Source organism: Meleagris gallopavo, chromosome 3 (assembly GCF_000146605.3).
Source record: "Meleagris gallopavo isolate NT-WF06-2002-E0010 breed Aviagen turkey brand Nicholas breeding stock chromosome 3, Turkey_5.1, whole genome shotgun sequence".
Taxonomy (NCBI): domain Eukaryota; kingdom Metazoa; phylum Chordata; class Aves; order Galliformes; family Phasianidae; genus Meleagris; species Meleagris gallopavo.
In genome coordinates, this window is record NC_015013.2 from 92,577,217 (window position 1) to 92,589,012 (window position 11,796).

Here is an 11,796-nt window from a genome sequence, read left to right on the forward strand (position 1 = left end):
CTGGACATGGCCTTGGGCCCTGTGCTCTGGGTGTCTCTGCTTCAAGAGGGACTAGATGGACTCAGAGGTCTCTGCTGTTCTCAACCATTCTGGAATTCTGTGGCTGTATGAATCTGGTGTTTGAACCTTAAAATATTTGTTCTTTTTGTAGTTGCTTACTGAAGTGCCCATATATGTTCACATACTTCCTGTTATTCCTATGTGATAGTTTCCTCATAGTATAGTAGCTTTTTCTATAATTATCTGTATCATCATCCCCCCCTTCAAATGAAATGTGAGAAAAATTCAGGCTATCAAAGATAGAAGTTGGAAGCTCAAATATCAGAAAATACTGCTCAGATCCAGCCTACACATTTTACAGATAGTCACTTTAATGTAACTCAGATTTAAATATAATACATGTTGATTTTTCTTGAACTGCTGCAAAAAAAAAACAGACCTTCTTTAAAGACATCCAGAGGGTATCAAAACTTCTGCCCCTACGTCTAATTTTTCTACAGATACAAAGTATTGGCTATCTCAGAGTGATAAGATAGCATAATTATACATAAGTAACTATGTCTTTGGGAGTTTAATTTCAGAAGTTGCATGATTTACTCATAGGACTTGCACAATCTGTTTCTCCCTGGTAATATGATTCAACTTTCTTGACTTAATCCTGGTTAAGCATTTTCTGAAAAACATGGTCCTGCCTTAGTAGTAGATTTATAAGGTTTTATGCTGCTTCAATTTTATTGATTTCAAAATTAATGTAAATAGATACTAGCAAGGTAAGTATGCCTCTTTGTACCTTCTGTATTGTGTAATGTTTGTACTGGCAAAGCTTCCATAAAATATCAGTATATTATTGCAGGCATTTACTATGATTGACAGACATGTTTACATCTATATATATTAAAACAAAATAAAAAAACTACTTTAAATATATCCTAGGCAACTGCTTGAAATTTCATTTAAACAATTGCCTTTTTAAAGTTAAACAGTTTTTGTGTTTGTGTTATGCTTGAAAATATCTCAGATGCTTAGGAGTCAGATGTTTATAAGTTTAACAGCTATAACATCGTAAGAACATCACTTCCAATCAAGTAGGAAGTATAGACTGATGTGTACTGTGGAAACTTGTTCATGACAGTGCAACTCAGAACAGTCACGTGACAGTTAGATTTCCTGTGACCTAAACATTTAGTCATCTGAATACTAAGCCTCAATATCACTTGGAAGTGCTTTATGTTTGGTGGAAGAAATTATTATATATTGAAGGGAATCATTCTCTCTTTCTGGATATTTAACTGTGAGCATCATTTTGAGAGGCCAAGTACTTGCATCCCTGCTGCAAAACTACATTGTGGTTTAGGAGAAATGTGCAGAGAGTTGCTGACGTTGGTCTCAATTCTTCATTTATTCTGATAAAAGAATTTCTTAGTACAAGAGGAGATCTTCCTCCTAGCAAATTTTGTTATAGTATTTGAAATCTTCATGTTGCAAGATTCTGTTAATCAAAGAAGTCCTCACATATTTTAGATGGTTGCTGCTGATGGTTGCTAGAAAAGTTAAAAAGTTAATAATCTCATGACCACATCTGTAGTATATTATTATATATTATATATATTATTATATATTATATATATTATTATATATTATATATATTATTATATATATATTATAATATTATTGTATTATATATTTATGGAAGTTTGCTGTGTGAATCATTTGTAAACCTAAATGCTTGAATGTTTAGAAAAACACTTAAGATTGTATTACTTCTTTTTTTTTTTTCCCCACTGAACTTGAAGATTAATTAGTTTTTTTCTTTAAAAACAAAAAAACCTTCAGAATGTGTACTTGTTTTGTAATTAAAATCTGTGAAACAAACTCGTGAGAAATAAATAAGACAGTAAAGCATTTTCCAGTGTCCATTGGGAGGGAAAAGATGGTTTTTATACCTCACCATATTGAAAACAGTATGGTTGCTGTTCAAGGACTGAATTCTCAACTGTAGATGCACAATAAATGTCTCGACTTTTGTTTAGCAGTTGGTAAGAATGCATTGCAGAGGAAAAAGTGAAGTTATCTTAATATGACATCACTCTGCTTCATGAGGCAGCATGAGCACTGTGTTAGACCTGACAACTTTTCCTTGCCCTTTTTTTCATCTCTGTGTAGTCCAGTCTAAAATTTTCAGTGGTAAAGAATTCACAGTGCCTTCAGGCAGTCTGTTCACTTAGGTGGTTTATTTAATGTTTAGCTCAAGCAGCTTTTGCTGCACTGTAAGCTCGCTATTGCTTTTCTTACTACCACTGAACAAATAAAACCTACTATTGCTTTTCTTTTCACAGCTGTCTCTTCTGTATACTGGAAGACTAGTATCTTTTTTGGCAGCTCTAGAATAGATAATTTAATATCTTTCAGTCTTTTTAACTTGTTTTTTTTTTTTACATACAACTTGTTCATCTGTAGAATAATTGAAGGACAGTATCACTTAATCAGTATCTTCAGCAGTGATGCTTAAAATGGATGCGTTACTTCATCTGTGGGTTTATTAATGCCAATTGGATGGCAAAACTTTCTTCATAGATCTCACAAATAATACATATACATTGTTTTCTTTATCATGACAGTATAAAAGCATCAAATTTTGTTGAATGCAACCCTCAGTTTCTTATCTGCATTCAGCTGTGTCTGACGTGTATTTGCACAGCTGCCTTAAAATGGTATTTTGCCTTTCTCATTCCTAAATTGTGTCTTTTGTTCAGGTTCCAGTTCCAGTTTGGCCATAACATAGCACTCTATTATCTAAGCCTGTAGTAAAACTGAAATACTGCCTAATTCTAGAAAGGCCCCTTCAGAAACTCACTCAGTACCATACTGCAGTTTGATGATTTACAAGTGTCGGTATTTTTTAAACCTCTTTGCATCTGTCATATGGAAAGTGTTCTTTCGACATCTTTTTTCTAGCTTCTCTGAGATTGATGGTGGTTTTCTTTGTCAACATCACTGAAGTTAAGATCTGACAATGTTGCTTCATCTGGATTCACAAAATCTGTTTCCTTGTCATAGGAATAATTTAGGCTGAGTTGATCTGATTTCTAGTTGACTAATCTGCGTTGATTTTTACTTTGTTACTTTGATCCCTTTGTTACTTTGTAGATTTTGCAAATCTGAGTATTTTTTGTGTCCTTTGTGTGAGTGAAGCTTTAGATGAATGGTGCTTAGGTTGACTGGGTTACAGTTCCATGACTGCTCCGCTCCTTCTTTTTCTTTTTTTTTACCTTTTGTAAAAATAAGCAGAATTGACAGAATTCCTTCAGATTTGTTTCCTTTAAATTCAGTTGCTGCTTTGCCAGTCAGTGGCAGTCTACCATGGGATTTCTTGGATTGCATGACTTAAAGACATTTGCTACTGAGATGTTTCCATGTTGCGTAATATGTAATTTGATTCAGTTTCATCATTTAGTAATGATCTAAATAGTCTAAATGAAGTTCTGGTGGAAACTCTTTAAAAAGAAAACCTCTCAGTTTGCTTTTCTTCTACGAAGTTAGATGTTTAAACATTTTGATAGTATTTAAAAATCTGGATTCTACTTTAATGCACTGTTTCATATTTTTCTTAAATGAAGCTTAGTATTGCTTGGTATCAAAAACTACTTTTAATATATTTCATTTTCCAGTTTGTCAAATTTGCCAACATTGAGGAAGACACACCTTCGTATCACAGACGCTATGACTTCTTTGTGTCTCGGTTCAGTGCCATGTGTCATTCATGTGACCATGATCCAGAAACACAAACGGAGTAAGTGCCATTCCTTATGTATTGTAAAGAATTGTCTGTAAAGTTTTTATTATTGTATTTAGTGGAATCATTCATTCCATTGGTAAAAAAAAAAAAAATGAAATTGACTTCTTAAGTAGTACCAGATATTGAAAATCTTAAATTGAATTCATAGAATATTCGGGTAAAATTTTAACTTATTGATGACTGCTGAATTGCATGGATTGTCTCCAGAAGGTCAGCACTTACTACTTTAAATGTGTGCAAGTTGCATAACTCGTTTGAGAAATCAGTGGGGCTACTTACATGAACAGAAAAGCATATTTTGAGTCTTTTATTTGAGAATTATTCTTTAAAATTGAATTTTATTAGATGTATGTCATATGATACTGTGTGAAACTGAAATGCCTTTGTGAATTCGTATGAAATTTTTCAACATTATGTAAGCATCACAATGTTTTTAACTTTAGCTCCCCCTAGTGGTTTTTTCTTTAAGTGAATCGTTCGTCAGTATTTAACTGTATAATTTTCATCACTGTTGTACTCATTTATTTCCATGCATTAAATTATTCAGCGAACTATGATAAATCCATATGCTTAATCAGGGAGTTTGTAGTGACAGGACAAAGGACAAGAGTTTCAAACTAGAAAAGTGCAGGTTTAGGTTAGGTATAAACAAGCAGATCTTTCAATGAGGATGATGAAGTAGTGGAACAGATTGCTCAGAACATCTGTGTGTGCTCCTTGCCTGCCCATTCAAGGCCAGGCTGGATGTGACTTTGAGCAACCTGACCGAGTGGGTGCCATCCCTGCACATGGCAGGGGGTGTTGGAGCTAGACAATCTCTAAGGTCCCTTCCAACACAAACCATTCTGTGATTCTTAAGCAGGTGTTGCTGGTGAAGCTGGTGTACCATGCAACTACTTTATAAGAATATATTTCTTTCAGTGTGCTTATTTACCTGAAGCTGATGGTTACAAAGTACTATATTCATAAACGCTTTAATGAGTTCTTTGTGATTTTTTTTTTTAAGGTTTAGTATAATGAAAAGAAGTATTAAAGTACTTAACATAAAACATTCTGTAACAAGTTAACATATGGAGCACAGTTTGAGATTTAAAAAAAAATTTTTTTTAGTATTTCTTCTATCTTCATTTCCCCTCTTAAAAAAGGTAATTTCAATAATGATCCAGAGCATAGGATGCATTGAGAGTGTAATTCTGATTTATTTGTCAGGTGTTACCTGCTGCTCAGAAGGATACCCCAGAGTAACATATGTCAAAGGAGTGCTTATTATTGGAATAAAAGAACCGTGTTAAGTGTTCAGATTTGCACATTATCAGTCTACATTGTTACCTATGCTTCAGTTTGCAATGTTATTGTACCCTTTAGGGGGGAATTCCATCCTAGTTACATAAGACTGCACGCACCCTTGATTTAAATGCTTTAATACCTTATTAAGCCTTTCCTTTATGGGTTAAATTTGATGCTGCAAGCCATCAAGTCTTACGTCTTCTTTTTCTAGACCTCCTATACAATAGAGGGAACATGAAATTAGTGCTAATAATGCTCTAATATACAGAAGTATATATAAACTGTGAGAGTGTTTTTACTTATATTGCTACAGATTTGGTTACTCTGACTTCTTCACATCTTTGTGGACAGTTTGAATGCATTTCTTTTGAAATAGAAATTTAAAACAAGTCCTCTTATTTTGAGAAAAAAAAATCATTCTTGGAGCTGTCATATCAAATTTGCTGTAAGTACAGCGATAACAGATGACCCTTGATTCCAGATAACAATTCTAAATGCAGATATCACAAGTAGCTAGTGCATTTGATAGAGCCTAGAGCATAATTCAGCTTATCCTAAAATGGACATGTGTAGCTGCAGTTTGCCTGTGTAGCTTGAGGTTCCGCTGAACTTACTGACTTGAATGTGAATGGGAGTTTGAATTAAATCTACATTTATGGTCAAATAATGCAGATTTCTGAGCTTGAGAGCAAATCTCAACTCATAACTGACATTTCCCTTTCAGCAGGAACTCTACAGAAAAGCCAATCAGCAAATTTTTTCATGAAGAACTAATAGTTAAAAATCAGAAATTCTGAGAAAAAGTGTTGCTTCATTTTAAACACTAAATTCATATCCAAGTTATTTGTAGGTGACAGCAGTTACCTGTGAAAAATCTTTCAGTGATGGGATTTTGGAAATTCTCTGTCTTAAATTGCAATCTTAGATTCTTAATATTGAAAACTTAATATCTGAAAACTGCACTGTAGTTGTACTAGAGGATCAGGAAATGCTTTGATTGTTGTTTGTGTATCCCTCTCCTTCTCAGATTTATATACAAACGTTACTAAAGTTGTATTTACAAGTCTAGAATGACTAGATAACTGCTGTTGGATCCTGTTTGAATGCATGTAGCTTTGTTCAGAAATAGTTTTAAAAGAGAGGCTTGCATCATTAAGTATTTATAACTTGGTATCTGGAAAATAAAACAGCACTGAGTTGCTGTACATTTCATTGCATATGTTCTTCTTTTTGTTAAAAATAAGAAAGTATCTAACAGCTTGACTAAGTCTTTTCTAAAACTGGTATTAAATTTTCTTTTGTTGTTTATCAGCCACAATTAATTTAGCTAAAAGAGTTTTAGAACAAAAGCAGTGGCTCCTTTGGTGTGTCAGGCTTAATTTGATGGAAGTATCTTTTGTGTGCTTTCCATGTTGTACATCTTCCACAAATCTTGAAAGACTTACTGTTAATCCACAGCCTTAACTACAGTTTTTAAAGACTTAATTGTGTTATTGTGGTAGCTGTTGCACCAGCTGAGCTGTGCTAGTTTCACATGTTTTTTTCTACAGTGGAGTAGGTTAAGTTTGCAACTGATGGATACTAAACTCCGCAGAGTTTATCAAGGTTTTACCAAGTAATTTCCAAATTACTGTTTTTGAGAACCCAATGAAATTCCACACTACACAGTTGCTGCTGCATAATACATAGACAGCCATGCTGCAAAGTGCTGTGTTTTTCCTGTTTCACAATTCTATTTCTTCTTTCCTTAGGATCCGAATTGCTGGAATTAGAGGTATTCAGGGAGTGGTTCGTAAAGCAGTTAATGATGAACTTCGAGCAACTATATGGGAACCTCAGCACATGGATAAGATAGTACCATCATTACTGTTTAATATGCAGAAGATAGAGGATGTTGACAGGTATTTTTATTCCTGATCACTAGTAAGTTTTAGTTTTTTATGATACTGATCTTTTTCTTGCTGGTGAAAATCAGTAGTTTATTAGCTAAGTGTTCTTGAAACAGAACACTTTACCTACCTTCTGCTAATATTTTTGTCTTTTCAACCACCTGCATTTCACTTGTTCACTGTTCAAGAAGTTGTATATCCATGTTTACTCCTTAATTCTAATTCTGTTTTTGTAATATGTCAGATGCAGTGATTACTAAGCACAAGTAAGGTAGGTAACTCAGATTTCACTAGTTATATTTGTTAAAAGTTGAGGGTTCAATTCCTGCTTAGTCATCGGAGCAATTCCCTGTCCTGTCTGCTGCAGTTCTTAAAGAAAAGAGGGAAGATTTCTACTCTTTTTGCCCTTAATAGCTACTGGGTGTATTTACCTGCCAATTTGGCATTCAGAAAAGATCTATGCTATTACTAATGTTGAGAATATGCCATTTACCTTATAATAGAAATGTCATTTTTTTTGGTCCATGTATATATTCATGTCTTAACACTATGCAGGTGTAGAAAATGGTTATTGATAGCACTGTGAAACTTACGTTTATGAAAACCTACTTCAGCTATGTGAAAAAGCTTAAATGTTTGCATCACATGCAGCCCTAGCTGCTTCGAAACTTGCCTGGTAGGCTCAGCAGGCATCCAATGACAACATGCTTTTTTTGTTTTTGTGTGACACTCAGCTTTCACAATTGTTCAGTTTTTTCTTTTTTCTTTTCATACCTCAACTTTACTTCTTTTAATCCTAACTATTAGTATCTGGCTCTTCTATTAAGTAAATTTTCAAACTAAATGGCTGAAATTATTTGTTGTCTGTCTATGCATGCTTTATGTATTTACTGCATATCACTAGCAGCTCACCAAGTACACACAGAAATATCCAGTTGGATTTTAAATCTGAGGAGACATCTGAATGAGAGCCAAAGGTTTCTGAACCTGCTTTTGAGAACGTTTTAGCCTTTGCTTGCTCTCACAGGGTTTCTAAATGTTCTTTCCTTAACTACCCCTTACAGTGCCCCCAAGCATATATTTACCTTTATGCAGCCAAGTTAACTACTGACTGAAGTAGGATTTGGATCGGCCGCATAAAGCAGATCAGTTTATATGTGCTACAGGACTCATTTTTTATCATTTGTTGAGCAATGCAGCGTTGGTGGAAGAAAAACAAATCTGTCATGAAGCAACTGTTAATTAAATATCTGAACTGGCATCTTCGAACCTTTTCCTATAATGCATATTCAGTAGAAGAAAAGACTCATGAATTTCCATGTGGCAAATAGGGGCCTTATGATGCACGTATGACAGGAAAGCTGAAAACAATATTTATAAATTGTTGATCTTCTGGCCTTAAATGATGTTAGAGAATGTCCTATTTTGTTTTATATGTAACTTCGTATTTTGTGGAGAACAAATAGAAGCTGCTTGAAGAGTAGGAGTCAGAAACATACTGTTTTGGCAGATGGAATGAAAGCATTGTAAGAAAGCAGAAATTCTAGAAAATACCTCTATCTGAAGTCCATAGAAAATAATTGTGGCAAACTTGAGGCAAACATATGTTAAGCTTTACCTTAGAGTAGCATAACTTTTGTTTGTTATTTTGTTTGCTTAACTCCTGAATAGAAATCAGAAGATATAGTTTTTGGAGTTGAGGATTGAAAATATACACAATTTTTTTTTTTTTTTTTTTTTAAATAATTGTAATTGTGGCTGATTTCTTCCATGTGTCTGAGTAGGTGACTCAAATAAATGTGCCTGCATAACGTATAAAAACTAATGTTTTTTTTAAAGTTATACTACTCTACAATTACTGTGCATACTTTCAGTATATTATAAACCCAAGAGATTCTTCCCTCCCTTTAAAGATTTTCTAGAAGATTCAGAACGAGTGGGGAAGGTATGTATCAAATAGAAAATTTAAAGGTTATTTTCAGTTGTTTTGTAAATTATCATTCAAGATAATTGTAAAATTGGAAGTGTCAACCTTATTTAAGGCAAATAGGTACTAATACTTCTTGGAGACTTAAGTTTGAATATATCCATAATGTTCGTATGATTTCTGCAGTTTCTTCCTGTAATCTCTTCTAAGCAAGAATCCAAGCAGTGCTTCTCAGTTTATAACTTATTTTTATTGTGTTTTGAGTAGAATTCTTCCGGGTACATCAAGAGTGTGTGTTCTTCACCTTGTTCTCTTACCCCATCCCACTCTCTGTAATACTATTTTCTAGTAAGTCTGTGTCAAAATATTAATAGGAATGATTCTCCTACTTACTCATTTGTATCTTTGCTCTGAGGAGGATGACTGTATGACTAAACCAGAGTAGAAAATTAAAAAGAAAAAAAAAAAAGAGGAAATCAAGATGCTCAGCAGCTGGATAAAGCTGCAGGTTGCTGGTATTCAAGTCGTTGTGCTTTTATAAAACTACTTCTCATTAGTTATCTAACAGGGTGCATGGGACTTCGTTACTATTAAAATCCAACAAGCTAGCAACACTTACGGCTTTTTGAAAATCTGATGTTAACAGAAGCTAATATCATGTCTTTTAAATCTCAGTAATATTGAAATACTAAAAAAAAATTCCCATTAGAGTATCTGTAGAGTACACAGATACTATGAGCTCATTTGACTTGTGGCATCTCTGTTTTCAACCTCTTTCAGTGCTGTAAAGCTGTGATGATTTTACGATACTGAAGATTTAACACTACATACGTTGATACCTAATGCTTAATGAATGTTGTTTTAAACATTTAATATACAAGCTTGCACTGCAAGGCAGAACTATAAAGAATTTAGCATATTAATTTCTGCACTCTTAAATCTCCTACTGCATAGATGCATAATTTTTAATGTGGGTGAATAAATTCTCACTTCTGTTTTTAACGTGTTTTGTGGAGAATGCAAAAAACGAACAAACACTTTCTACCTATAGTTACAGTATTTCTTGAGAAGTAATACTGCACCTTAGTGGGAATTGTTTTCTTTTTTCTAAATCTCTTTTCTCAACTGCTTAATTTGAATGAAATGTCATTAACTTCTTAATGGTGTGATGTGTGAAGTGCTTGAACTCAGAATAGCTTTCAATTGCCTTTAATTTGTTGAAGTAGTTCAAGTTCTGTGTTTTGAAAAGGGCAGTTGGGTGGGCAAAGAGACAAGAAACAAAAATAAAAATAATTAAAAGCATGCATCAAAAATGGAATGTGGCAGATGAGATGCTCTTCCGAAAAGGTTCAACCGTTCACTGCTTGTGGTGCCAGTGTTCAGTTTTTGTATGGTGCCAGGACTTCAGCTTTTGCAGCGTGAGGATAGGCTTCAGAGAAGAATTTGGGCCCTGACTGCTTTTAGTTTGTCCAAAATAGGGCATGGTTTCCCTGGTTTTGCTTCTTGTGTATGTAATTCTCTCTTCAATTTAGTATTTTTACTGTCCCTGTACCACATTGATATAAACAGTCAACCTGATTCCCAGTCACAAAGAGAAAAGAAGTAATTGCAAATGACAGTATTTGAACTTCAAAAAACCTGTTAATAATACAAAACATTCACACTTTTGCACTGCAGTATTCATTGAATCATAACTTAAAATTAACATGTAAAATACTGTTGATATTTGCTGATTTTAATTTATCGGGAGATACTGCAGTGACTGAAGAAATGGCAGATGTGGTTTGGGGAGCTCTTCCCACTCATAGCTTTTCTTTCTCTCCCATAATGTCAGGATTTTTTTTATCATTCTTTGCTATCAATAATACATTACTGTAATCGAAATAAACGTAGCATTAATAATATTAGTATATTATAATGCTGGAACGAGCTGTGTCTGGCATGGGGCAGCCCTGGCCTCTGCCCACAGGGGCCCTGCAGCCCTCAGCCAGCACTGGGGAATGGAGATCCAGCACTGTTCACTGTGGTCATTAATCACCTTCTAATTGATTGTCCCCTTACTTCTACATTATCTGGTTAGAGATAACTGTGTGGGTGACAATTTTCTAATTAGTTTGAAATGTATTTTTTTTTTAATAACTTGCTAGCCATCTGTTTCTGCAGAAATATTAGAGTTTTATTAACACCCACAGTATGGATTCAGTAGTGGCTAGGTGAATGAGATCATTAGTCTGAACAAAATAACTAAGGTTCTGCACAACTCCTTATGATTTCATGACCTCTGTTCCAGTTTTGGTAGGAGGCAATAGTTGATCAAATTCAGTGGGGAACAAGTCATATCAGTATTCCTAGACATTTATTTTTATCTTCATATGTATTTACTATTACAATGCACAGTGCTGAGTAAATATATGAATGATCTATGTAGTTCTCATATTAGATAAAATATTTGATTCTTTAGAGTTCTGTTTTGATGTATATTTGATATACAATTCTTACCTGGATCAGCAGACTGACAGTGAACAAGTGTTGTAATAATATTGTAACACCAATTGCATACACACTATAGAAGGTAAATGTTATTCAGTAGTAACTTGAATGTTATTTTGTCTTATTTCAACAGAACTGGCCCTCCATCCTCTCCTACAGGAGGAGAGAAAGAGGAAAATCCTGCTTTGCTGGCTGAGAACTGTTTCAGAGAACTGTTAGGAAGAGCAACTTACGGAAATATGAATAATGCTGTCAGACCTGTTTTTGCGTAAGTTGGAAACTTGTGGAAGATCTTACCTTAAGAGATTTTTTTATTTCATCTTTACATTCAATTCTTTCCTTCTTTTCAGCATTTAGGATTTGGCTCAGTTATTAAAACTTCTTCAGAACATTTCTCTTTTTTTTTT

General features: G+C 34.1%; 1 protein-coding gene across 1 annotated transcript in view; it reads left to right on the plus strand.

Moving 5' to 3' along the window:
* LOC104910488 (protein EFR3 homolog A-like) overlaps positions 1-11,677 on the plus strand; it is a 28,149-nt gene extending 16,472 nt beyond the window's left edge. The window contains exons 5-7 of the mRNA XM_010709406.3: positions 3,669-3,790; positions 6,835-6,984; positions 11,523-11,677. Coding sequence (XP_010707708.1) covers positions 3,669-3,790; positions 6,835-6,984; positions 11,523-11,661 — 411 coding nt within the window. The 3' untranslated portion in view covers positions 11,662-11,677. The remainder of the gene's footprint in view (positions 1-3,668; positions 3,791-6,834; positions 6,985-11,522) is intronic.
* Positions 11,678-11,796: the final 119 nt, after the last annotated feature.